Consider the following 26,867-nt stretch of genomic DNA (forward strand, 5'->3'; position numbering starts at 1 on the left):
GATAGGGGAGAAAAGGTTTCACTGGAGCAGCAGGTTTGCAGTTTTTTAATTTTTATCAATAGTGTGACAAATAGTATTTTTTCCTTAATTCTTCCTTTTTATTTGTTTATTCATTCATTCATTCATTCATTCATTCATTGGTAATATTTTTTGTTCGGTTTTTTGGTGCTGTTTTATTGTTTATTTGATTTGTTTTAATTTATTAAAAAAAAATCCATGTCGATGTATATGTGTTTAAAATATGTTAAAATTATTAATAACTGAAAAATGAAAATAAATCTGTAATTTTTATAACGATCTACTTTTATTTTGATACTTTCTTTATCTCCTATTTCTAATAGAATGTAATAGAAACAAAACTTGAAGATAATACTTACTCGATTTCATTTGCCATGCCTTGCATTGTAGTCTAATTAATTAACTATTGTTGATTTTCTTGTGCAGAAGAGGAGTGCATGTTATTTTAAATTTTATTGAACAGGTTAAAATATTTCAAAAAACAAAAAATACTTGAATAATTTTTTTCATAGGACCTAGCGGACCCTCTGGTCAACCAGGGCCTAAAGGTCTCACGGGAGCAACAGGTCAACCCGGTCAGATTGGACAGCCGGGACCAAATGGTCAAGCAGGGGTGCCTGGAGCTCAAGGAGTTCAAGGTTCTCCCGGTTTGGTTGGTCCTGTTGGTCCAGTTGGATCCGCTGGACTCCAAGGAAGTCCTGGTCCATCTGGTGCCTCTGGTCAGCCAGGTCCAAATGGACAGCCCGGCACTAATGGTTTACCTGGGTTATCTGGAGCTAAAGGAGATACTGGGTCTCCTGGTGCCAATGGTATTCCTGGACTTCAAGGTTCAAATGTTATTTATTTATTTGAATAGTTGATTGAATAATTTATAAGAATCTTCTAATATTTTTTAAATTAATTATTTAATTATTTGATTAACAAGGTTTGAAATTAAATTTTTTTTTTAAATTATTAGGTCCAACCGGTTCACCTGGCCAGAGAGGTCAACCGGGAGATACTGGATCGCAAGGTCAACCTGGATCGCAAGGTGCAACTGGCTTTCAAGGAAATCCTGGTTTGAGTGGAAATCCTGGATCTCCTGGACCGCAAGGTTTACCTGGACAGCCTGGACCTACTGGAAATATCGGTTCGAAAGGACCTTCAGGAGATACAGGTGCTTCTGGAATGCAAGGCCAACCTGGACCGGCCGGTCGTGGAGCTCAAGGTATTCCGGGATCGGTAGGAAATACTGGAGCTACAGGATCAAGTGGGGCTAGTGGATCACCAGGACCTCAAGGTATGCCTGGTTCAGAGGGACCAAGAGGACCCATCGGCTTCCCAGGTTCTTTAGTTGTTTTGCTACATTTTCATTTTTTAGTGAAAAAAATTAATTTATTAGTAAAATCTTTCTGAATTTTCAATTTGCATGCAGATTTCCACTTAACATTTTGAACAGGTCTTTCGGGTGCTACTGGCCAGCCTGGTATGATAGGTGCACAGGGACCAATGGGTTCTTCTGGTTCAATGGGACCTCCCGGCCCACAAGGGCTATCTGGGCCAAATGGAGAAATAGGTGCACCAGGTCCTCAAGGGCCACAAGGTCAAATTGGAGCGCCTGGTCCCTCGGGTCCAAATGGGGACGTCGGCGTTCAAGGAGCTGTTGGTGCTTCCGGGGCAACCGGATCACCCGGGCCAAGTGGTCCAAGAGGTCAGCCAGGAAGTCCAGGTCAGCAAGGTCCCAGAGGTCAAAGTGGACCCATTGGAAGTCCAGGTGTATCAGGACAACCAGGTCAACAAGGATTTCAAGGACCTGTCGGAGCTACTGGTAATAATTTAAAATAATGTTGTGGTGTTAATCTGATTTCAAATAATATCATAGTTGTTGACAATTAATTCATTTCAATTATTTTATTTAATTAATTTCAAATTACAATTTATTTTAAGGCAATAATTATTGTAACAAAAAATGTCAAATAGTCAATATATAATAGTCGAAAAATTATTTATTTGTGGTTTATTGTCTCGTTCAAGATTTATTACGAAGAACCTCTTAAAATGATTATTGTTGGTGAAACGATTACAAGTATTATGTCGGCAAATTTTTTGTGAAGCTTATAAGTTGAAAGCCTTTATATAAGTTGCGCATATCAGTCAAAATATCTAAATTAATGGAGGCAAACCAAATATTGTATTGTAAAATAAAAAACACGCTAGATGTAAAATATTTTACGAGTTTTATTCAATTCTAAGACATAATGGAACGTGTTTTGGAAAGATTAAATAAAACCTTCAATAGGTTCTACCGGATCATCTGGAGCTTTAGGACCTGCTGGACAGCCTGGACAGGTTGGTAATCCGGGACCCCAAGGATCCCGAGGTCCATTGGGACAACAAGGACCAAAAGGTGATCAAGGACCTAGTGGCCAAATAGGGTCAGCTGGACAGCCAGGACCTCTTGGTCCAACTGGTGCGACTGGTCAACAAGGTCCAAAAGGAAGCCCTGGACAATCTGGAGCTCAAGGTGAATACAAATGTATTATAAAAAACTCAATATTCAATAATGTTCAATGTATGTATTACACTGGATACAGTTTTCAACAATACAATATCATGTTATTTCTATTAAATTTGATTAATTTTTTCAAAGGATCGCAAGGACCTCAAGGACCACAAGGACCTACTGGACCAACTGGATCGCAAGGTCCTCAAGGTCAAAGAGGTGACACAGGAAGTCCAGGTACGGCTGGATCTCCTGGCAATGCAGGTGCAACTGGTCAACCAGGTCCTGTTGGTCCAGCGGGAGCTACTGGGCCAGCTGGACCATCTGGACAGCCAGGAAATATGGGAAATCCAGGCTCAATAGGACCACAAGGTTCACCTGGACCCCAAGGACCTCAGGGCATTCAAGGACCACCTGGTCCAACTGGAGAACAAGGATTTCAAGGGCAGCCCGGAATTTTTGGACCAACTGGGCCTGCTGGACCCACCGGGAGCCAAGGTAATTTTTTATTGGTAATTTTCAGACCTTTAAGAATTATTTTGTGACACTTATTCATTGCAATAATAACGAGTATATAAGGTTTTTTAGATTAGCAACAAAGCTTTTTTTTTCATATAATTACGTTAAAAAATTACAACGTAGTTGATTATAATTAATTTTTTTGTTATTTAGAACATGTATAGCAAATGTCAGTAGAGAGTGGCTTTACCACAAGTTTATTTTAAATTATTCAAGTTTCCTTAATGAAATAAAATTAAATAAATGAAATGAAATATTTTTTTATGTAATACACCATTGAAATTTAGTTCGATCAAAGAACTAATTTTTAATTTCGTTATTATTGTACGTGATGTATTTGCATTCTCTAATGTTTCATACCGTCGCTTCTGATGTTTTTCTTAGGAGCGACGGGTCAGCCCGGTCAACCTGGATTAAAAGGACAGCAAGGTCCGACTGGTTCAGCTGGTCCCAAAGGAAACATCGGTCCGACTGGTCCAGCTGGAGAGAAAGGACTTCAAGGTTCACCCGGCCCACTTGGCCCCCAAGGACCCACTGGACCGGCAGGACCACAGGGACCGAAAGGAGACATTGGATCACCAGGAAATAATGGAGCCCCTGGACCTCAAGGTGCTTCTAAAAATTTTAATTATTTCAATGAGTTAAAACACACAATAATGTTTGTTTTATTAACCGGTCGATACGCATTCAAAGTAAAACCTTACATTCAAAAATTATCATTTGAAGAGTCGGATTAAATTCATCACAACATAAAAAATTGTTTTGCTAGGTGCCACTGGTCAAGCCGGCCCGTCCGGTAACAAAGGTGACACGGGAAGCCCTGGAAATGCAGGTCTACCGGGACAAACAGGACCCAGAGGAAATACAGGACCATCAGGTCCAGTTGGTCAACCAGGTCTAGTCGGAGTTCCTGGTAGTATGGGAGCTACAGGGAACACTGGACCAGCAGGTCAGATTGGAGCGCCAGGTGATAATGGCTTCTCAGGTCTGCCGGGAGCTGTTGGCTTACCTGGTTTAATTGGACAACCTGGAGCTACTGGTCTTGCTGGATTTCCAGGACCTCAGGGCATACCTGGGCCTCAAGGACCCACTGGAGATCCTGGATTTCAAGGACCAACAGGTTATTTGCAATCATTTTACGTTCTTAGTTATGTACCTAAAACAAAAAAATTAAACTATATAATTAAAAATAAAGAGGCTTTGAGAGATTTGCTGCATGAACTTACAACGCAGGTCCAAGCGGACAACCAGGACAGCAGGGAGTCAAAGGATTACAAGGTGATCCGGGACCTGCTGGACCCCAAGGTCAGAGAGGAAGTCTTGGTCCAGACGGATTAAAGGGTGATACGGGCGCATCGGGTTTTGCTGGAAATGCTGGTCAACCTGGTCCACTGGGACCAGCTGGACCTGCTGGCGAGCCCGGATTACAAGGGTCTCAAGGACAACCTGGGCCACAAGGTCGAGTTCAATATTTTTGCTGTTCATAGTTTAATAGTGTTTATAGCTTACAAATTTTTTACTGCATTTGAAGAATATGTCTTAGCGTTTGATTGACATATCAGGTATTGCACTGGATTAAAAAAAGATGAACTTATTTAGCTGTACCATTACTTGTTTGTTTCATTTTTATTTTATTAATTTTATTTGTTAAAAATTCAGGTCAACGGGGACCAACAGGTCAACAAGGTCCAAAAGGTCCAACTGGTGTGCAGGGTCAAAAAGGACCAGCCGGAACTACAGGACTTCTCGGAAACACTGGACAAGCTGGCAGCCCTGGAGTTGCTGGGGATCAAGGAATGCAAGGTTTTACTGGTGCGACTGGACCACAGGGTTCAACTGGCCCTCAAGGTCAAAAAGGCCCTCAAGGACAAAAAGGTAACTCTGGATCAGATGGAGCTCCAGGTCCTGCTGGACCTAAAGGAGATCAAGGTTCACAAGGTGCTCCAGGTCCGCAAGGACCTGCTGGTCAAACCGGACCTCTTGGAAATACTGGACAATCTGGAGCAACAGGTGGCGTTGAAAAATTATTTTTTGCAAATTTTCAGTGTTAAACCATCTAATTAATATTCTGTCGAGTATGAGTATGTGTTTGTGTGTTTGTGTGTGTACGTGTTTGCGTGCGTAATTGTATGGGTATGAGTTTGTATTTGTTTGAGTGTATGCATGTGTGCATTTATTCATGGCTTTAACATGCGTGTGTTTGTACAGATGGTAATGATTAACATGCGTGTGTTTGTACAGATGGTAATGATTAATTTTGTCGTTTTTCTATTTTAAATTTTCTAAACATGTATGCATGCTTAAGTAAAGTTGTGTGTTCGAATGTCGTTGCTCTTTTGTATTTGTTGGTATATAACGATGTATATGTATGAATTTGATAGTATAGTGTGATTTCATTGCATTCTATGGTTTCAATTTTTATTATGTGTTTTTAATTTTCTAACACCGACCGAAAATGTTGTTTTATTTTATTTGGTTTGATTATATTTTTAGCTATTGCGTCAGAGGCTAGTCGACCATGTTTTGTTTAATTGAATATAAAATTAGTTGAAATTAAATGTATTAAAAAGCTATTAAGTATTTGACAATTTTTTGTAACCTAGGTCAGCCTGGACCGCAAGGGGCAACTGGACCTTTTGGACCTTCAGGACAACCGGGACAACCCGGTCCAGTTGGAGATATGGGACAGCCTGGTCTCAGTGGTTTGGCTGGAGACACGGGCCCATCTGGATCACAAGGAGCTCCAGGACCACAAGGACCACAAGGGCCTCAAGGTCAACCTGGACCTAAAGGTCAAAATGGAGATCCAGGATTTCAAGGCCTTCAAGGTGGAATTGAATTATGATATGCGATTTATTTGTTGCAAATTATATTAATTTATAAGCATAAGGTATTTATAAATTAACAAGCATTGAATGTTATGAAAGCTTTTTAATTATTAAAAATACACACTTCATTGTCAGATCATTTTTCAATTTCAAGGTTCACCCGGACAGGCTGGACCTCAGGGCAGCAAAGGCGATACTGGACCATCTGGACCTTCAGGTCCTACTGGGCCCAGAGGACAATCTGGATCAGCTGGTTTGCCAGGAGACAAAGGTCCTCAAGGGTCACAGGGTCCACAAGGTTCCACTGGTCAACCCGGACCAGCTGGCCAACCAGGTCAAACGGGTCAACCAGGAGATATGGGTCCACAAGGATCATCAGGAACTCAAGGTCAGAAAGGTCCGCAAGGTCAACCTGGACCTGCTGGAAATCCTGGTGCTCAGGGATCAGTTGGACCATCTGGGCCTCAAGGAGATAAAGGACCTCAGGGAAGTCCAGGACAACAAGGATCTACAGGTTAATGTTTTATACTTTTGCAACAAAAAATTGAGTTTTATATAGATTCTTTGAAATATTTAAATTAGAATTATAAATTATTGAATTTAAATTAATTGTTTTTTATTGATTTTTAAATAGGTCAACCTGGAGCTCCAGGACCAGCGGGATCAAAAGGTGACATAGGTCCAGCTGGCCAGCCAGGTGTACAAGGAGTTAAGGGCACACCTGGATTTCCTGGTCTATCAGGACAACCTGGCCCTCAAGGAACTCCTGGTCAGTTAGGAGTGCAGGGTTCAACTGGTTCGCCTGGACCAGTTGGAGCTACCGGAGATTTTGGACCTCAAGGACCCACTGGTCCGAGTGGTCAGCCAGGACCAGCGGGAAATCAAGGTTCTCTTAATTCTTATAGAATTGTTCTACACTAACGGGTAACAGTTTATAAAAGATGTATTTATTAAATTGAATCACTTGAATAAATAAATTTTCTATTTCATTTTTTTGGGTTATATTTATATTGAAACATAATTTCAGTTTGTATGTTTATAAATTTTTAATTGTTTAAACGGTGCAAAGAATGACGAATTTATGCTATTATGAGGAATAATTTTGAATATTAATAATTTGTTTGATTTCTATGAACTGCTAAAACAACTAAGGTGAACTTTCTTAATTATTACAGGTTCTCCTGGACCTGCTGGACAACCAGGTCCTACTGGAGATATGGGACCTTCAGGTGCTCCGGGTCCCCAAGGACCTCAGGGATCTACCGGACAAACTGGACCACAAGGTCCTAAAGGAGATCAGGGAACGAAAGGCATTTCAGGATTACCAGGGGCAGTTGGAAGTATTGGTTTGGCAGGTCCGCAGGGTGATCAAGGTCTAGCTGGGCCTGCAGGCAATCCTGGGCAGCCCGGAGCGCAAGGTGATTGTCATTGTTAATAAGGATTTAATTTTCTTGATACGTTCTGCCGAACTTGTATTGGAATTATGTAGTGTCACTTGTGCAAATATTTTATACTTATTATACATTTATTAATATATAAGTGTTTTAATTTTTATTTAAAACATATTAAAGATTGAATTGTCGATAAAAAATAAAAAAACAAATCGTTAGGACCACTTGGACCTACTGGGCCGCAAGGACAACCGGGGCCACAAGGACAGCAAGGACCACAAGGCCAACAAGGTCCTCAAGGTCTTCAGGGATCTCAAGGATCAACAGGACCAGCTGGACCATTAGGACAACCAGGTGCCCCTGGATCACAGGGTTCGCAGGGAGCTTCTGGACAACCAGGACCTGTAGGTAGTACCGGACAACCAGGTGATAAAGGTAATCCAGGTTCGCCTGGTATTGCTGGCACACCGGGAGGACAAGGTTTGTTTTTCGTCGCAAGCATTTTTTAACTTTTGTTGTTTTGAGTTTTGACGCATCTGTTTGATTAAAATGCTTATTTGCAAACGACGAATCTGTTTATTATTAGGAAGCACAGGTGCAACTGGATTTCAAGGAAATCAAGGTGCGACGGGTACACCTGGATCTGTTGGCTCAACAGGAGGTACTGGAGCTACTGGGCAACGCGGATTGACAGGACAACCCGGGCCCAAGGGTGACATCGGAGTTCAAGGAAATCCTGGATTTTCTGGGCTACCTGGACCAGCCGGTCAACAAGGACCGCAAGGACCAGTTGGAGCACAGGGTATGCAAGGTGCTCAAGGTGTTAAAGGTGATCCAGGTTTTCAAGGACCAGCCGGACCTCAAGGGGCTACAGGTGAATCATAATGTTATCATTCATATGTGTTGCATCAATTTTTAACAATATTATTTTGTTTAATGCAAAAAATCTTTGGTATATTAAATTTTTATCGAGATAATATTAATTTTTTTAGGAGCTACAGGTCAAACAGGTCCAGCCGGTCAATCCGGTTCCCCGGGACAACAAGGTCCTCAAGGTCCTAAGGGTGACCAAGGTTCCAAAGGAACAGCCGGCACACCTGGCACTCCAGGTGCTCAGGGTGACACAGGAAGTCCCGGATTAGTTGGTTTGTCTGGTCCACAAGGTCAACAAGGGCCTCAAGGTCAAGCTGGACCCAGCGGTGATACTGGCGACCGCGGAGCTCCAGGTCCCTCAGGTAATCCTGGTCCAATAGGACAGCCAGGAGATCAAGGAGTTTCAGGAACACCCGGAAATCCTGGACAGAAGGGAAGCCCTGGTCCACAAGGACAAAGCGGACCAGCTGGACCAAAAGGTAATCCTGGGCCAGCAGGGCAGCAGGGACCAAAAGGAGAGCGTGGTGATCAAGGACTACAAGGACAACAAGGACCAGCAGGTTTATTTTATTGAACTTGTTTTATGCATTGAGTCCATAAACCTGTGACAGCTCGTTACGTAATTTCCAATATACAAATTGTGTAAGAAGCGTACAAAATTAAAAAAAAATTAAGCATACATGTTCTAGTGAACTTACAAACAATTTTGAAACTAATTCACACAAAGTTTTTGTTCAAAATTTACGTTCTAGATTATCTTATTTCATTTGTTTTATTTTGATAGCAAATATAAACTATCAATTTATGTAACTTTATTTAATTGGATTTCTTTATGATATTATTTCGCGAGGATGATGGTCATTATTAATGTTAACAATGATTTTTCAAACTTATTTTTCCGTGTCGACGTACATTTTATTGAAATTCGTTTATTTTTAATTTTTTCTGTCTAGTTAAGTGGCTCTTTATGGCCCTCTGTGCTGTTTTGTCAATAAATAAATAAATTTCGTACCGTAGTATTGTGACTCGGTAGATAAAAAAAATTGCCATATAAACCAATTTCAATTTATCAATAAATATTTATAATTTAGTTTCTACGTTCAATAATGTTTATTTAAACAATTTTAGGAACAATGGGCAATCCTGGAGTTCAAGGTTCGCAGGGTGATAGAGGTCCAACAGGTGCCACTGGAGCATCAGGGCAGCCTGGACCCGTTGGTGCCCCGGGTACTTCTGGTCAACCTGGCACACCCGGAGATATTGGCTTCACAGGATTTCCAGGTCCATCTGGAAACATTGGTTTTCCTGGAGCTCTAGGAGTTAAAGGCTTGCCAGGAGATACTGGACCTCAAGGCTCTACTGGCATTCCAGGATTTACTGGACAACCAGGTCAACCTGGACCAGCTGGTCAGCAAGGCCCCCAAGGTCCTCAGGGTCCTAAAGGAGATATGGGACCATCAGGATCTCCTGGAAACCCTGGTTCACAGGGAGTTCAAGGTAGTCGAGGGTTACCTGGAATGCCAGGACTGTCTGGTACACCTGGCAATCAAGGTCCACAAGGTCTTAAGGGTGCTTCTGGAGATAAAGGACCAACTGGAGCTACTGGCAGACAAGGAAGCAGAGGAACGGATGGACAACCTGGTTAGTTCAATTTCAAAAATACTAAAAGCTGTGGTAACGACGAAATTTCAAATATTGTTTTAAAAAAATTAATTCTTGTTATTATTTCCCCTTAAAAATATTTAAAAGCTGTGGTAACGACGAAATTTCAAATATTGTTTTAAAAAAATTAATTTTTGTTATTATTTCCCTTTAAAAATATTTAATTAATTTGTCCTTTAACTCTGATGTTGCGTTGAAGACCGCATCTACATAGAGACAGGGAACTAGGGGATCACTGATGCGATGCTCGCCATCAAACACGATTATCGTTAGATAAATGTAAATTGAGAATGAATTAAATTAATGACTTATACGACTTAGTTATTAATTAGGTTAGTTACGATGATTAGAAATATTATAATAAAGTGAATCAAACACACAATCACACATTTTAATTTGATTGTTCTTATTTCAAAAACGAGACGATTAAACGAATATAAAAAGAATAGATACATACAAAACCAATAGACCCGCTCTCCTCTGACCACATAACGTATATATCTTTAAAAATATCGAAAACGTAAGGAATTTTAAATAAATTAAGAAACATGTATTCTTTTGCTGTAACTAAAATGCTTTACCATTCATTAACATACCATTACTTGATATATTGCTTACCAATTTGGAACAACAGTCCGTGTTGTCACTTATCATTAATAGTTAAATGTCAGAGATATTTTCTGAGAATTCTCTATAACCTAAAAAAAATTTGACCATGTTTCTCATTTGTTTGATCTAAGCAAAACACTTATAATTACTACTTTATATAAATTTCATTTACTTATATTTTTTTATAAATTATATATAAATAATGTTTCGCCCAATGCTAAAATGTCATTCTGAGTTTTAAATCTAGCAAGGATGGGCTTTTTAGAAACAATAATGAATTTTGTTTGCCAGTTTTAAGAACTAAATTATTTAAAAATAGGACCCTAATATCTGGCATTAGATTGTGGAATAAGTTACCGCGAGATATTCAGAAAATTACCTGTTTTTCGAAATTCAAGTCCAGTATCCGCATCCTATCTATTTCCATATCTCTTTAATCTTTTGTCTTACATACTTTTTCTTCCTTCTTAAAATTTAACGACGATTTAAATAACTTTTTTATTATTTAATTTTTCTTAACAAGGATCTAGTTGTTTTCATATTTCTCAGTATGTTAATATTTAACATTTATTATTTAAAATTTGTTAATTATATTGTTATAGTAATTTTGACATTTAATTTTTGCCTGTACAGTTTTTAATTTTGCTGATATTTTAGTTACCTTACAAGCTCTAATTACGGGTTTCTGGTTTACGTAATAAATGGTTTAATGGTTAATGGTTAATTAATTTAATTTGTTTGGGTGGTTATTATAATTAAAATTATTTGAAGTTATTCAGTTTTTGTAAACTGTTTTCAACTGTTTACAGGACCAGCTGGCAGTATTGGATCGCCAGGAGCAGCTGGCAATCCTGGACAACCAGGTCAGGCTGGTCAACCTGGACTTGTCGGACCTCAAGGAGATACAGGACCTCAAGGACCATCCGGTCAAAGAGGTAATCAGGGACCACAAGGACCGCAGGGTGCAACTGGACAGCCTGGACCAGCTGGTACAAAAGGTGATACAGGAAGCACTGGTTTAATCGGTCAACCTGGAAACTCCGGGCAACAAGGAGCAACAGGTGATGTCGGACCAAGTGGTTCTGCGGGTTCGCCAGGTCAGCCTGGACAGCCAGGAACGAATGGACAGCAAGGTGGTACTGGTGCAACTGGACAGAGTGGTGCTATTGGAGTACCTGGTCAACAAGGGGATCAAGGAAACCCTGGAGCACCAGGACCCAATGGAGAACCTGGTCAACAGGGTCAGCCCGGAACAGCGGGTAGACCCGGATCTCAAGGATCATTAGGAATTCAAGGTGTTCAAGGTGCTACTGGAGCAACTGGCCCATCAGGACAGATTGGTCAGCCAGGACCATCTGGTGATATTGGATCAAAGGGAGATCAAGGATTACAAGGACCGAGTGGTCCTAATGGAGATATCGGACCTCAAGGTGCTCCTGGTTACTCCGGCTTGTCTGGGGATGCTGGATCTCCTGGATTGCCTGGACCAGTTGGAGCAACAGGTGCGCAGGGTCCTACTGGTTCACCAGGAGCACAAGGTCCATTAGGTCCAATTGGGCCTAAGGGGGAAATGGGACCGCAAGGAAGTCCTGGATCAGCTGGTTCTATTGGTTTACCAGGTCCTAGAGGAAATCCAGGACAACCAGGTTCTGCTGGTTCTCAGGGTAGCACTGGTCCTCAAGGCCCAACTGGACCACAGGGGGATAAAGGTCTTTCTGGACCTAATGGAACACCCGGTCAAGCAGGAGCCCAAGGACAACAAGGTTATTTGTTTCATGCAACTTTATTCATTTTTATTGATTTTTTTGCATTTTCATTTTTTCTCTCACATTTTTCTATATTTCAGTTTAACATTTTTTCTTGCTAGGTATTGCTGGTCAACCTGGATCAGTTGGTCAGCCAGGTCCACAAGGAACTCCGGGATCACCTGGCCCTCAGGGTCAAGTAGGTCAACCGGGTCCGATAGGAGCTCCAGGACGTAGCAGTTTAAGGGGGGCTCAAGGTCAAATAGGACTACCAGGTACACCCGGAGGAACAGGAGCAACTGGTGGTACAGGACTTCCAGGTAATCCAGGTGCTAATGGTGCCCCGGGTCCGCAAGGATTTCAGGGAGAACCTGGTCTTAAGGGAGACATTGGACCTTCTGGGCAGCAAGGATTCACTGGCAATACTGGATCAACTGGTCAACCAGGTCAACAAGGTCAGCCTGGTAATAGAGGAGATCCTGGGTTGGCTGGAGATAATGGAAGTCCAGGACCACAAGGTTATTTATTATTTTATGTAAATTAAAAAGTTTAATTTTAATTGTAACTGCAGAGAACAATAACTTTTTTAAAATTTATTATTTACAATTTTCATTAATATTATTAAATTGATTATTCCGATTTCTTTAGGTCCTGCTGGTCCTCAAGGAACACCTGGACAACGAGGTGCTACAGGATCAACGGGAATTACAGGTCAGCCTGGTCCCAGTGGACCCTTAGGTCAACCAGGTCCTTCGGGAGACATTGGTTCCCCTGGTCAGTCCGGCCAGACAGGGCAGCCAGGACCATTAGGTGAGCAAGGTCAACAAGGACCAGCTGGTGCCACTGGAGCCCCAGGCGATATAGGATTCACAGGTTTAGCTGGTTCACCTGGCCAACTTGGGCCCGCCGGACCAGCTGGTCAACCTGGACCACAAGGATCAGCAGGAGATCCCGGTGCCAAGGGAAGTACAGGTTTGCCTGGAGATAATGGGACGCCTGGTACACCCGGTTCACCTGGTTTCCGAGGATCACCTGGGCAACCTGGATTAAATGGTCAACCTGGAGCCGCAGGACAGCAAGGTCCTAAAGGCCAGCCTGGACTTCAAGGTAATCCTGGACAACCAGGACCACAAGGCGCTCAGGGCGTGACAGGACCAAGAGGTAAAAACTTTTAACTAATTTCATTTTTTGTAGAACAGTTGTAAATTTGTCGAATATAACACTGAAATGATTGGACTTCTGAATTTTCTGCATGCATGCGTTACAATGCTCTATAATATGATACACTGTACAAAGCAACAGAATTGAGTGCACTGCCATTTAATACAACGTATTCATTTCATTCAAGTGAATCTTTTGATGTGTCACTGAAACACTAGAAACGTGTGCGTTTGTGTGATAGTGCATTTTCCATACACTTAAATTTATTGTGAGACTTTTTTGATAGAGTAGTTCTAATTTTTTCAGGTGATCCAGGATCTCTCGGACCTACTGGAAATCCAGGTCAATCAGGTCAACCTGGAGCCACTGGAAACGTCGGACCAACTGGTCCTAAAGGTCCGATTGGCAATCAGGGCATTGATGGTTCTCCGGGATCAAAGGGAGCCCCTGGACCCATTGGACAAAATGGTCAGCCAGGACAACAGGGTCAACCTGGTCAAGCAGGTTTGCCAGGTGATACAGGATCGACTGGTCCTCTAGGTCAAAAAGGTCAACCAGGCCAGCAAGGACCTAAAGGTCAGCCTGGTATCACTGGAGACCCTGGATTGGCTGGTTTAAAAGGTCAACCTGGACCGGCCGGTCAAGTTGGACAACCGGGTCAACAGGGATCTACCGGATTGAGTGGCAATCCTGGTTCATCAGGTCAGAAAGGACAGCAAGGTTTTACTGGAGCGACTGGCTCTACAGGTTTGTGTTGTAAATTGCAATAAACTTTTGTAATAATTATTATTAATTATTTGATATTTTACACGTACGTTTAAATATTTTCCATTTTATTTTATTTATTTCAACTGTGTTAATGTTAACATTTTTTTATTTATTATTGATTTTGAGTTATAAATTTATGAAGCTTGACGGAAAACAATCCTACTAACAACATGCTTTACATAGTTAAGTTTGTTACAGCTTTCAATTAACGCGCCATTCATAGATTATGTTATATTAATTTCTTAACATTTACGTTGAAAACTTGATACTTTAATATTCATTACAATTCTCTCTTCAATATTTTTCAGACAGAAAAATATAAATATATCTTTTGAATAAATTTAAGGAACTGCTGGTCAACAAGGACCTCAAGGGCCAAACGGTGCTCCTGGTCAACAAGGCTCTCAAGGTCAGCAAGGTCCACAAGGTCAGCAGGGACCCAAAGGTGATCCAGGTCTAATTGGAAACACTGGAGCTCCAGGCAGTCAAGGCACAAGAGGTGAACCGGGTTTAGCAGGATCGAATGGAGCTCCTGGCTTGAAAGGAGATACTGGATCGACTGGTTTTGCGGGTCTGCCTGGATCAGCCGGTCAAGCAGGTTTGCCTGGACCTCAAGGTCAAGCTGGACCAAAGGGTCCCACTGGTCAGGCAGGAAATGCTGGAGTGCCTGGGAGCCCTGGAACTCCAGGACAAGCCGGTAATATTGCAACTATTTTTTAAAACGACGCGTCAATTTACTGTTACTAACGTTGTAATGGTAATAATAAGTATTATTATTATTAATGTAATTGTTACTATCGTTTTGTTTTTCAAAGGACAACCTGGTCAACAAGGCCAGCAAGGACCACAGGGACCTGTTGGTCAACCAGGCAATCCAGGCTCTCAAGGTGATACTGGACTAAGCGGCAACACTGGACAGCCAGGAGTTATGGGAGCTCAAGGCTTGAGAGGAGATCAAGGTCAGCAAGGATCACCTGGACAATCTGGAGCACCAGGAGCTGCTGGACCCAAAGGGGAAAGTGGTATGGCTGGTCAACCCGGACCTAAGGGACCCTCTGGTCAACCAGGACAACCAGGTTAAAATTTAATTTTAAACATGTTAGAATGGCTAAAAAGTATTAAAAAGTTTTAATGTGCGGTTACAAATAATACGTGACTGAAAATACATAAATTGTAAAATTTTATTGATGTTAAAATTAACAAGTGAATATGTTTACAAACCTGCCAATATCATTTTAAAAACTTTCTGTATTTTAATTTGTAAAAATCTGAAGGCCAATTAATAATTTAACGGTTTTAAACTGAAACTACAAGTGAATAAGTAATTGTGAAATTACAGCGTTATTATCGAAGCGTTCAAATTTTATGTCGCTGGTTTTTTGGCGTAACTTAATTATAATATATTAACAACTCAGGCTCAACTGGATTACCTGGACCGGCTGGTCTCAGAGGTGATCAAGGAGCTACTGGTCAAGCAGGGCCGGTTGGGTATCCAGGACAGGCAGGTGCTCAGGGCAATCCTGGTTTTCAAGGTCCACTAGGAGATACAGGATCACAAGGACCTGCTGGTCAACCAGGGCAGCCCGGTCAGCCAGGATTCAAAGGAGATGTTGGCCTTCCAGGACAACAAGGAGCTACTGGTCAAACTGGCCCAGTAGGTCAACCTGGACAGCAAGGCCCAGCAGGTCCAAAAGGAGCTCAAGGGCCAAAGGGAGCTTCCGGTCAACCGGGACCTCAGGGAAACAAAGGTGTGCCTGGTGACATAGGCTCGGTGGGAGCTCAAGGACCTACTGGACAAGCGGGATCTCCTGGTTCTCCTGGGCAGAGAGGAAATCCTGGTCAAGTTGGTGCCACTGGTCCGGATGGAGCTCTGGGTTAATTTTTTAATTAATATTTTATTTAATTTTGCTTTCATTTTACTGAGCTTAAAAAATTATCAAGCTTTTCAAATTAGTTTTTATTATTTAATTTTCGAATTTAGCTTCTTACAAGTTTGTTTTTGTATGGAAAAACCGTTTTTATACGTTTTTTTGAACTTGAAAATTTTTACACCTATAATAAATTTTATTGTCGCTGCAAATAATCTAAGAATCAATATTGCTAAAACTCACTTTAATTTTATTCGGACACAAAATTCGTACGAATATCATAAATGTTCAATTAAATAACATTTCCATTAAAAGGGTAAAATTTACTAGATTCTTAAGCATCATTCTTACTAGCAATTTGTCATGGTCTGATCACGTTCAATTGGCTTCTCAAAACATTACAAAAAATTTAGGTTTAATATACCGACTCAGATCTAATTTTCCTAAACATATTTTATTTACATTGTTTAATTTGATTGTTTCGCCCTGTTTGGAGCTTTGGTACAAAATCTAATAATCGTATTTTAACTCTTTGTCAAAATTATTTCATCCGTATATTGTATGGTTTAGCTAAGTTTGATCATGTAAGTAATTTTTTTGGCATTATCTAAAATTCTAAATGATAGTCAATTACCTATACTGTTCACCTGAACTTTTTTTTATAAATTATTCATATTAAATTACTGTCTATCATTACATCAGCAGTTTAATCAATTATTAAATCATCGTTCTACGTACGATACAATCCTCTCTGACTTTTACCTTTCTAAGCCAGGCTCAAATTTTTTTATTAATTCAGTTTTCAATTCGTCGTGTCGCCTTTGGGACTTGTTATCAATCCACGTTAAAAAAAAAACTCGACCACGCTTTGTTCATTCAAGCAGTCTGTTTGAAAATTGATTTTTACGAAGCATTTTTCATCATTCATTAATTGTTGACTTTTTTCCTATTTACATTTTGTTACATTGTAATTAGTACTTTACTGATTGATGGTTTATGTTTACTTCAAATTTTCGTTTATATTTGTTCAAATTATTGGCTCAAATTTCTGTTTTGGTGGCACTACAAGTGGTAACTTCGGGTCTCCAAGCGATGTATTTTCATTGCAGAATAAAAGTTAATTTGAATTGAATTGTTGATTAGTTTGATAGGTTAACGTTTATTGAATTTTTTGGATAAGGAACATTTGTATTTCATAAATTTGATCATATTTCGTTGTTGTAATTTCTTTTAAAGCTTTTTAAAAATTTGAAAAAAATGAGGATTTCACTATATAAATTATTTATTTTTGAAGGTGCCGTTGGTGCTACTGGTTTGCCAGGCACAAAAGGCGAACAGGGCTCTACAGGACAACCAGGCGCTAATGGATCACCAGGACTCAAAGGCATCTCAGGCAATCCAGGTACTCCAGGACAGCAAGGCCTCAAAGGCGCTATAGGTGCTACAGGTGCCACTGGTGTGCAAGGTCAGGCTGGACCACAAGGGACACCTGGCCAACCAGGTCCAGTGGGGAATCCAGGTAATCCGGGTGATCAAGGTTTGAAAGGTGACCCAGGGGCTCAAGGTCAATCAGGAAACCCTGGACCAGCTGGTGATGTTGGAGCGCCAGGTTTGGCAGGTCAACAAGGTCCTCAAGGTCCAACTGGTCCCAAAGGTCAACAAGGTCCAAAAGGTCAACAGGGTTCAAGAGGAGATGCTGGTTTTGTTGGGCCAGTTGGACCTACAGGCTTACCCGGTCAAGCTGGACAACCTGGATCGCCAGGCCAGCAAGGGGGTACCGGTCCTACAGGAGCAACAGGACCAGCAGGACCAAAAGGAAATCTTGGTGCAAGTGGTTCTGCAGGACCTCAAGGGCCTCAAGGTGCAACAGGCAGTCCAGGATTACAAGGACCAACCGGTTTGCCTGGAAACAAAGGAGATCCTGGTGTGATTGGGCAGCCAGGTTTTCAAGGACTTCAAGGAGCTCCAGGATCAAATGGCGCTCCTGGACCAGCCGGATTGAAAGGTGCTCAAGGTCAAATTGGGAGTCCCGGCTCTATTGGACCACTTGGTAGCCCAGGTCCTGCAGGATCCCTTGGTCAGAGGGGTCAAGATGGCCAACCTGGTCAACAGGGTCCTCAAGGAGTTCCAGGGCCAAGTGGAGTTGGTCAACCTGGTCCACAAGGTCCAGCGGGACCAACTGGTTTACCAGGAACTCAAGGTCAACCTGGTGATCCTGGAGCTCAAGGTCAACAAGGACCTCAAGGTCCACAAGGTCAGAAAGGAGAACCAGGATTACAAGGCCAACCTGGACCTGTTGGACCAGTTGGATCTCCAGGATTAGCTGGTTTGTTTTTTTGTTATATTTTTTTAAGCTCTTTTGATATTTTTGTTTTTATTTTCGTACAGTTCATAAACTTCTGTTAAAGATAACATACTATTTATCGTAAACATAACAACAGTAAAAACATCCAAAAATAGTTCCCATCCGATAAAACTAATTAACTACATGGCTAAAACAATGTAATTGGTCACCTATAACGTCTATAATCATTCGAACTCATTTTACACGTAAAAAAATAATATTACCTCTGCGTCTGTCAGAACCTGGTTTTATAAAAATTAAAAAAACATTCTGCAAAACTGAACGAGAAATCAAAACATTTTATTTCAAACGAAAACTTTGTAGGCGCCGCCGGTCAACCAGGTCCTGCAGGATCGCCAGGTGAAGCGGGCTTTCAAGGTCAACAAGGAGTTCAGGGTCCTAGAGGTCTTCAAGGGGACAAGGGTGCAACAGGACAAGCAGGTCAAAAAGGTCCGATGGGTGAACCAGGTTCGCAAGGAGATGCTGGTACACCAGGGCCTCAAGGACCTCAAGGAATGCAAGGCGATGTTGGATTTACTGGGGCAACCGGACAAAATGGGGCCACTGGACCATCCGGACAACCCGGTCAACCGGGTAGCATTGGTTTACCAGGAAATACTGGTTTTGCTGGACAACCTGGTTTGTTTTTTACGACCTGTTTAATTTAATGTTTTGTTTATTTTACATAATTTTATTACTATTTAATGTTTTTTATCTTTAGATTATCTTTTTATTTTTGCATTAATTTGTTCAATTAATTCTTTCAGCTCTTGGCATTTATTTTTGGTTCAATACTCATCAATTACATTGCTTAATATTTAAAACAAAGTATATTTATGCAGTTACATCTTGCGTTTAATTTTTGTCACTCGATTGTTTTCACTACTACAGTAATCGCGAGTGAATTTTTCTGATTTTATTTTTCAAGGACCCGTTGGAGCTAATGGACTTCCTGGACCAAAGGGAGAAACTGGATCCCCTGGTCAACCCGGTCAACAAGGACCTCAAGGTGACAGAGGCAACCCGGGTGCTGTTGGTGTTCAAGGTACTCAAGGACCTGCTGGAACTTCAGGTAATCCAGGTGCGCAAGGAGACCCTGGAGCTCAAGGATCTCAAGGTGCGCCTGGTCAATCGGGACAACAAGGTTCAACTGGTCAACCTGGTCAACCAGGCCTGATGGGTGCCATTGGTTTAGCTGGACCGAGAGGTCAACCTGGATCTCAGGGTCAACCAGGATCTCAAGGTGACGTCGGATTTACTGGACTCGCAGGACCAGCCGGATTGAAAGGAGACCCAGGCTCATCTGGAAATCTTGGACAGAAAGGACCAATAGGACCCACTGGTCAACCTGGACAGCCAGGTGTTTTTGATGGTTCAAAATAACATTGCCCGAACGACGATCTATTTAATTTTCGATCATTTTAAAATAATTAAAATTGCAAAGTTTATTCATTTCCAAATAATTCGTTTACGTTCAAATTCAGGTCCTGCGGGACAACCAGGACAGCAAGGAAATAAAGGTCAGCCTGGGCCACAAGGACCACAAGGTGCTACAGGTCAACCAGGACCTTTGGGAGCCCCTGGTCAATCTGGTTCACCTGGAAATGCGGGCCAACCAGGTCCTTCAGGACCGAATGGTCAACCTGGACCTCAAGGAACTCCTGGATCAGCTGGATTAAAAGGTGCAGCTGGATTCCAAGGTGCGACAGGTGCTACTGGTGCAAGTGGAACACAAGGACAACAAGGTCCAAAGGGTGAGCCTGGTTTTCAAGGAAATGCTGGATTTAGAGGACCGAATGGCCAGCCAGGACCTTCTGGTTAATTATTTTCATTTGAATATTTCTCATTTGTTTATTATAACTTTTTAATTCAAAAGTGAAAAATAAGTTATTTAAATGTAATTTAAAAAATAGGACAGCCTGGAAATCCAGGTCAACAAGGTGCTAAAGGAGAACAAGGTTTTCAGGGAGCTCCAGGACCTCAAGGAGATGTTGGCTCACAAGGATCACAGGGTGCAGCAGGGATTCAAGGATTGAAAGGTGCTCCAGGAGATATTGGAATTTCTGGACCCGTTGGAGCTACTGGACCAACTGGTCCAGCTGGAGCTACTGGGGCTATGGGTTTACCTGGAGATAACGGAAATCCAGGGTCACCTGGTCCAGTTGGTCAAATAGGACTACCTGGGCCTCAGGGAACACAAGGAGCAACAGGTCAGCCTGGACCACAAGGTCAACAAGGTGCTACTGGTCCTGCGGGTCAAAAAGGTGATCCGGGTGTTAAAGGAGATCAAGGTACACCGGGTAGTGCTGGTAATCAAGGACAGCTCGGACAACCTGGACCTCAAGGGGCTCAGGGTCAACCTGGATCTGCAGGGCAGCAAGGGCCTCAAGGCCAAATGGGACCACAAGGTCAACCTGGTGCTGCCGGACAACCCGGACCACAAGGGCCTGCAGGTCGTTTGCTGTGAATTTGTGAACTTTTTATTTATTTTAATATTATAATTAAATGCATATTTTAATAACAAAATTAAAAGTGAATTTAAAAAAGTAAATAAATTAAAAATAACTTGCCTTATGAATTAGAATTAAACCAACAACTTTAAAAAATGCAACAGGTCAGCAAGGATCTCCAGGAAATCAAGGTCAACCAGGTGATATAGGACCAATTGGTCCTTTAGGACCCCAAGGTCAAACTGGTATTCAAGGTTTAAAAGGTGACACTGGCCTTCCGGGACCATCTGGGCCACAAGGACCTAAAGGACCCCAGGGAGTTCAAGGTTTTCAAGGTCAACCCGGGAATACCGGTTTGCCTGGATCAAGTGGGCCAACGGGACAACCAGGACCACAAGGTCAACAGGGAATTAAGGGAAATTCAGGACCACTTGGTTCACAGGGTGTACAAGGAGCTACAGGTCAACCAGGCCAACCTGGCCAACAAGGTATGCAAGGAATGCAAGGTAGCACTGGACAAAGTGGTCCAACTGGACCGACTGGACAACCTGGAGATCAAGGCCAGCAAGGTCCTCAAGGAGCTCCTGGACCCTCTGGACAGCCTGGAAATAATGGAGCTTCAGGTAGTCCTGGTCCTAGAGGTCAGATAGGTGCTCCAGGCATACAAGGCGTGAAGGGAGATTTTGGTCCACAAGGGCCAATTGGTCAGCAAGGTGACACTGGTAGTCCTGGTTTACCTGGCCAGGCTGGAAACCCAGGATCGCAAGGTCAACAAGGAGCAACAGGACCGGCTGGACTTCAAGGACCACAGGGACCACAAGGCGGGACGGGTGCATCTGGACAGCCGGGCCAACCGGGTCCACAAGGTCCTAAAGGTTTCCAAGGACTTCAAGGTTTGCCTGGTGATACTGGTTTTCAGGGTCCTGCAGGGCCAAAAGGACAAACTGGACCAGCTGGTCAACCGGGACCGCAAGGACCAGTTGGTCAGAAAGGATCGCCTGGTTCTGCTGGACAGCCTGGACCAAATGGAGCTGTTGGATTACCTGGATCTACAGGTTGCATTTGTTTTTTAACTGTAGACTAAATTCGTTTGACATAATTGAATAAATGTTTAACATTTCAAAACTACTACTTCAATTATTTTTATTTATAATAAAGGTCAACCGGGGCAACAAGGTCAACCTGGTCAACCAGGTCAACAGGGTCAAGTAGGTTTAGCAGGTCCAAAAGGTGATACTGGTGATACTGGTCCAGTTGGTGACCCAGGTACTCCTGCAAACGTGGGAGCGCAAGGAGAAGCTGGATCAACTGGTCCAATAGGTCAGCCTGGACCACAAGGTGCAACAGGCTTTCCAGGCTTGCAAGGATTACGTGGTGATACAGGTGCAACTGGAAATCAAGGTCCAACTGGATTAAAAGGCCCAACGGGAGCCACTGGACAAACTGGAACTGCCGGACAACCTGGCAGCAATGGCAGCCCTGGACAAAGAGGATCTCCTGGTGTGCCTGGAAATAAAGGTCAGCCAGGTCAACAAGGTCAACCAGGAAGCCCTGGTGATCAAGGTGCGTGTTATTTATTAATTTTCATTTATAATTCAAGTAATGATTTTGCTTTTTTTACATTTTTTATTTTTTTAAAGATTGTTAGGCCAAATTATATTTTCATATAAACTTGATTAACATTTTTGTAATTATCAGGATCGCAAGGGCTTCAGGGACAGCCAGGATTAGCAGGAGCTACTGGCCCAACTGGTGCTTCTGGACAGCCTGGTCCGCAAGGGTTGAGAGGAGATCAAGGAACCCCTGGAATTAATGGCAATCCAGGTAAGAACGTATCATAAAAAATATTTTAATTATTTTTGCTTAAATTTTTAGAAATTTGTAAGTATTTAGTTGACTGAAATCCGGCTTATAACTACCTTGTTGGTTTTTCAGTTGATTGTTAACGTATGATAAACAGTAAACTTTCAGTGAAGATTAATAAACTTTTTTTACACTGAACAAATTCGTTTAGCTTGTTCTCATTGTGAATCGTGATTCGTTGAAACGCCATTATTTGTTTTCACTTTCTGTCGTCCAATCAGGCTCTCCTGGTCAGCAAGGTGACCAAGGTGCAACAGGACCAGCTGGACCTAATGGCCTACCAGGAAATAAAGGAGACACTGGTCCTCAAGGAATACAGGGATCACAGGGAGCCACGGGATCTCCGGGTCCCACAGGAGCGACCGGAGATATTGGTCCAGCAGGAGATCAAGGATTACCTGGCAATCCAGGTCAACCTGGATCTGCTGGTCCTCAAGGACAGAGAGGTGATACTGGCTCGTCAGGAACGCCTGGTCAGCCTGGACAGCCCGGACAACCTGGAGATGTTGGTCTGCCCGGATCTCAAGGCCAGAATGGTTTTACTGGAGCAACTGGACCGCAAGGTTTGATTTTTATCTTCATTAAATAATGTTTGATCGAACGCTGAAAATAAATGTGATCATTTATTTGAATGTTGTTGATTGAATGTTTAAAATAAATTTGATTGTTTAGCTGAATGTTTCAATCAATAAAATTAAGTATATTTGTATGGTGCAAATTAAAGATCAAATAAAATGGGTATAATAATTATATAAAATTAATGATAATGACAATGATAATACTACTAATTGTTGTAATAATAAATAAAAAATAAATGAACGTGAATAGTATATAAACAGATTAACGAATATTTTTATTCATACAAGCTGAATGCACACACACACACACATTTATTTTCATTTATGTTATTATTTTATGTAGGTATATGTTTTTATTCGGTTTGGGTGGCGGTACAAGCTCGTTTGAGCATCCGTGTCTCCATGCCTCTGAATAAGTTGAATAAATTTTGCTGAATACCTTCATACTAAGCTGTGGGTGGGGCAATACCATTCCATGCAACATGAAGAACACTGCTAACGTTGTTTTGTTTAGAAAAAAAATAATTTGAGTTTTTATTATCAATTGACCCACAATAAAATCCTATAATAAATATATGGTTCGATTTTATTATCATATCAATTTAATTTCATGCGTCGAGATATTCGTTTATTTTGTTGCCACCCTTTTATGTCGATTTACTCTTCAAATTTCTTTTCATTGTTTCGGTTGCATTTAATTATTACTTTCATGACGTTCATATTATTTTATATATGACGTTATTACATATATATTTCATATTATTTTATAAATGACGTTATTATATATATATTTCATATTATTTTATATATGACGTTATTATATATATATTTCATATTATTTTATATATGACGTTATTATATATATATTTCATATTATTTTATATAATATGGCGTTCATATTATTTTCCTCTTCTCTTTTTTTCCTTTACTGAAGTGACACGGTGGCCCATACAAGTTAATTTTCTTATTTGGTCTCCGAAGACCATTCATTGCTATTTTTTATTGTGCAGTTTTTTGATTTTGAATAAATAAATATATCAAATACGTACGTACGTACGTACGTACATACATACATACATACATACATACATACATACATACATACATACATACATACACACAGGTGGTACTGGAGCTACAGGTAATCCAGGCCAAAAGGGAGATATCGGAAGTGCTGGATCACCTGGATTACCGGGATCTCCAGGTTCACAGGGTCAACCTGGTTTGCAAGGATTTAAAGGGCCATCTGGTGCTGTGGGTCTTAGGGGTCCAACAGGAAACCAAGGACAGCCAGGAAATCAAGGACCTCAAGGACAACCTGGGCTACAGGGTTCGCAAGGACCTCAGGGACCACAAGGTTCAAAAGGCTTACCGGGCGATACTGGCTCTCCGGGAAGTTCAGGATTGAAAGGTAACCCTGGACTACAAGGACAGCAAGGAGCGACAGGTGCTTCAGGTGAATCTGGACCACAGGGGCCACAAGGACAACCTGGCAATAGAGGAGAGGCTGGATTCAATGGCCAGATGGGAGTTGCAGGGGCACCTGGATCTGTTGGAGACACAGGTCTTCCAGGTAGTCCGGGAGCTCAGGGCGCCAGAGGTCAACCCGGATTGCCTGGTTTGGCTGGTGCACCAGGAAACAAGGGAAATGCAGGTCCAAAGGGTGATATTGGACCGGTTGGTCAGTCTGGAACTCCTGGACAACCGGGTTTGTTGATTTTTTACATTATTTTATTATTATTACTTGTAATTTCGTTATTCATTTTTTGTTGTTTTGTTTGTTGTTGTGGTGCTATTATTTTAAAATTGTGTATTCTGTTGCCATCTTTTTTGACAATATTAACTAATTTGTATTTATATCGTTTAAACCTGAAACATTTTATATATGCAATTTTTTAAGTATCGGTCAACTTTTTTCATAATTTACAATTCATCCAACACACATTGGATTGAAATTCAGGAACGCAAGGAGCACCAGGTCAGCAAGGTCTCAAAGGTGATACCGGTCCTGCTGGTATCCAGGGTGCAACAGGTCAGCCAGGTCAGCCTGGATCTAAAGGAGTTTCTGGAAACTCAGGGCAGCCCGGACAAAAAGGTCCGACGGGACCTAAAGGTTTTCCAGGACCACAAGGTCCATCTGGCCAGCCCGGTCAAAAGGGAGATATAGGGTCACAAGGTCCTCAAGGACAACAGGGTGCAACTGGATCAGCTGGCGATACTGGTTCGCCTGGTGATGCAGGAAGTCCCGGATCTCCAGGACAGCAGGGACCACAAGGTGCTGTAGGTTTACCTGGAATTGCTGGACCAACTGGTCCGACTGGACAAGTCGGACAAGTTGGTTTGCCGGGTCTATCGGGACAACCAGGCAATCAGGGTGATCAAGGTACACAGGGGCTTCCGGGCCAACCAGGTCAACCTGGAGCTCAAGGACTAAAAGGAGACGTTGGTTTTACTGGAGCCACAGGACCTGCTGGTCAGAAAGGTCCAGCTGGAAGTCAAGGACAACAAGGTTTGAAAGGAGAACCTGGATTTCAAGGACTTCAAGGACAGCCTGGTCAACCAGGTTTGTTGAACATTTTTAATAAAAATTTAAAAAATCAATTTCATTGTAGTAGAAAACAAGCAAAACAAATGAATATTTATTTTTATATTTTTTGTAACATACCATTTATTTTCCAATAAATTAGCTCTAAAATGTCAAGAAAATTTTCAACTTGAAATGCAACTAAAATTGATAGAGAGTTGATAGTGTAGTTTACTTTTTTGCTGGTGGTGGATAAAATCTTTGTTAATGTAATAAACACATACCTGCTTGTTATTTTTAGGTCAACCTGGTGTATCTGGATCGCCAGGAAATAAAGGAGATCAAGGTTTACAAGGACCTGCTGGTACACCTGGATCTCAAGGACCACAGGGTCCGCAAGGTGACAAAGGACCAACTGGACAACAAGGTCAGCCTGGCCAACCGGGACCAAACGGTCAGCCGGGACAAATGGGAGCACAAGGACCTCAAGGCGCAACTGGTTTTGCTGGTCAAGCTGGTCCTCAAGGGCCTCAGGGTCAGCAAGGATTGAGAGGAGATCCAGGCCAACCGGGATCAGCCGGCCAACCCGGTCAGCAAGGACAACAGGGTCCGCAAGGTTTAATAGGTGATACTGGTCCGGCTGGGCAACAAGGTCCGCAAGGTCCGAAAGGAGATGTTGGTTCAACAGGCGCTTCTGGAATACCTGGAAATCCTGGCTCTCCTGGTCAAAATGGTGAACCCGGAAGTCAAGGAGTGCAAGGTTTTTATGAATAATTTTTGTCAAATTTCGCATTGTTTAGTTCAGGAGGCGTGATTAACATACGGCCCGCGTAATAAATTTATCTGGCTCGTGGTTGTATTTTAAATATATTTTAATTAACTTGCTTTTAGAATGAAACACAACAGTTTAATTTAAAAAGTGTGATCTGTTGTTGCTCGATAAAAATTAAGATTAAGATGATTTATGTAATTTCTTTTGGGAAAGTGCTGCGAAAAAAATTCAGATTGCAATACAAGAGTTAATCAGCCAAATTAATTAAATTTTCATTCATAAATTTTTTCATGAAGGCTGACAGCCTTCTTTTATTTACCCTAAGTAAGGCTTGTTGGACATTTCTGAACAAAACATGAAAAACAAAAAAATAGAAATGAAACATTAGTTCCTAATGAAAACGGAAAACCAA

At 41.7% G+C, this 26,867-nt stretch overlaps 12 protein-coding genes across 12 annotated transcripts; 11 read left to right on the plus strand and 1 right to left on the minus strand.

Moving 5' to 3' along the window:
- Positions 1 to 628: 628 nt before the first annotated feature.
- On the plus strand, positions 629 to 1,842 carry HELRODRAFT_79952 (hypothetical protein; the record flags this gene model as incomplete). Its single annotated transcript, XM_009019896.1, has 2 exons — positions 629 to 818; positions 1,547 to 1,842. Coding segments are annotated over 2 exons (486 nt in total), but the record flags the coding sequence as incomplete, so codon positions are not given.
- A 768-nt stretch (positions 1,843 to 2,610) lies between these two features.
- HELRODRAFT_80042 (hypothetical protein) lies at positions 2,611 to 5,070 on the plus strand (the record flags this gene model as incomplete). Its single annotated transcript, XM_009019897.1, has 2 exons — positions 2,611 to 2,998; positions 4,877 to 5,070. The coding sequence occupies 2 exons, from the start codon at positions 2,611 to 2,613 to the stop codon at positions 5,068 to 5,070; spliced, it is 582 nt and encodes a 193-aa protein (XP_009018145.1).
- A 2,386-nt stretch (positions 5,071 to 7,456) lies between these two features.
- HELRODRAFT_80245 (hypothetical protein) lies at positions 7,457 to 7,747 on the plus strand (the record flags this gene model as incomplete). The annotated part of the gene is made up of 1 exon (XM_009019898.1): positions 7,457 to 7,747. A coding segment is annotated over one exon (291 nt), but the record flags the coding sequence as incomplete, so codon positions are not given.
- A 662-nt stretch (positions 7,748 to 8,409) lies between these two features.
- On the plus strand, positions 8,410 to 8,637 carry HELRODRAFT_152742 (hypothetical protein; the record flags this gene model as incomplete). The annotated part of the gene is made up of 1 exon (XM_009019899.1): positions 8,410 to 8,637. A coding segment is annotated over one exon (228 nt), but the record flags the coding sequence as incomplete, so codon positions are not given.
- A 607-nt stretch (positions 8,638 to 9,244) lies between these two features.
- Positions 9,245 to 11,697, plus strand: HELRODRAFT_80016 (hypothetical protein; the record flags this gene model as incomplete). Its single annotated transcript, XM_009019900.1, has 2 exons — positions 9,245 to 9,662; positions 11,570 to 11,697. Coding segments are annotated over 2 exons (546 nt in total), but the record flags the coding sequence as incomplete, so codon positions are not given.
- A 125-nt stretch (positions 11,698 to 11,822) lies between these two features.
- Positions 11,823 to 14,646, minus strand: HELRODRAFT_79813 (hypothetical protein; the record flags this gene model as incomplete). Its single annotated transcript, XM_009019901.1, has 3 exons — positions 11,823 to 12,004; positions 13,058 to 13,168; positions 14,562 to 14,646. Coding segments are annotated over 3 exons (378 nt in total), but the record flags the coding sequence as incomplete, so codon positions are not given.
- A 2,535-nt stretch (positions 14,647 to 17,181) lies between these two features.
- HELRODRAFT_79965 (hypothetical protein) lies at positions 17,182 to 17,649 on the plus strand (the record flags this gene model as incomplete). The annotated part of the gene is made up of 1 exon (XM_009019902.1): positions 17,182 to 17,649. A coding segment is annotated over one exon (468 nt), but the record flags the coding sequence as incomplete, so codon positions are not given.
- Positions 17,650 to 17,925: 276 nt separating this feature from the next.
- HELRODRAFT_79798 (hypothetical protein) lies at positions 17,926 to 18,330 on the plus strand (the record flags this gene model as incomplete). The annotated part of the gene is made up of 1 exon (XM_009019903.1): positions 17,926 to 18,330. A coding segment is annotated over one exon (405 nt), but the record flags the coding sequence as incomplete, so codon positions are not given.
- Positions 18,331 to 19,637: 1,307 nt separating this feature from the next.
- HELRODRAFT_79776 (hypothetical protein) lies at positions 19,638 to 20,090 on the plus strand (the record flags this gene model as incomplete). Its single annotated transcript, XM_009019904.1, has 1 exon — positions 19,638 to 20,090. One exon carries the CDS (start codon positions 19,638 to 19,640, stop codon positions 20,088 to 20,090), a length of 453 nt encoding a protein of 150 aa, XP_009018152.1.
- Positions 20,091 to 20,306: 216 nt separating this feature from the next.
- On the plus strand, positions 20,307 to 20,735 carry HELRODRAFT_80043 (hypothetical protein; the record flags this gene model as incomplete). Its single annotated transcript, XM_009019905.1, has 1 exon — positions 20,307 to 20,735. A coding segment is annotated over one exon (429 nt), but the record flags the coding sequence as incomplete, so codon positions are not given.
- Positions 20,736 to 21,208: 473 nt separating this feature from the next.
- HELRODRAFT_157055 (hypothetical protein) lies at positions 21,209 to 21,802 on the plus strand (the record flags this gene model as incomplete). Its single annotated transcript, XM_009019906.1, has 1 exon — positions 21,209 to 21,802. The coding sequence occupies one exon, from the start codon at positions 21,209 to 21,211 to the stop codon at positions 21,800 to 21,802; it is 594 nt and encodes a 197-aa protein (XP_009018154.1).
- A 3,406-nt stretch (positions 21,803 to 25,208) lies between these two features.
- HELRODRAFT_80086 (hypothetical protein) lies at positions 25,209 to 25,841 on the plus strand (the record flags this gene model as incomplete). The annotated part of the gene is made up of 1 exon (XM_009019907.1): positions 25,209 to 25,841. A coding segment is annotated over one exon (633 nt), but the record flags the coding sequence as incomplete, so codon positions are not given.
- Positions 25,842 to 26,867: the final 1,026 nt, after the last annotated feature.

Source organism: Helobdella robusta (assembly GCF_000326865.2).
Source record: "Helobdella robusta unplaced genomic scaffold HELROscaffold_26, whole genome shotgun sequence".
Taxonomy (NCBI): domain Eukaryota; kingdom Metazoa; phylum Annelida; class Clitellata; order Rhynchobdellida; family Glossiphoniidae; genus Helobdella; species Helobdella robusta.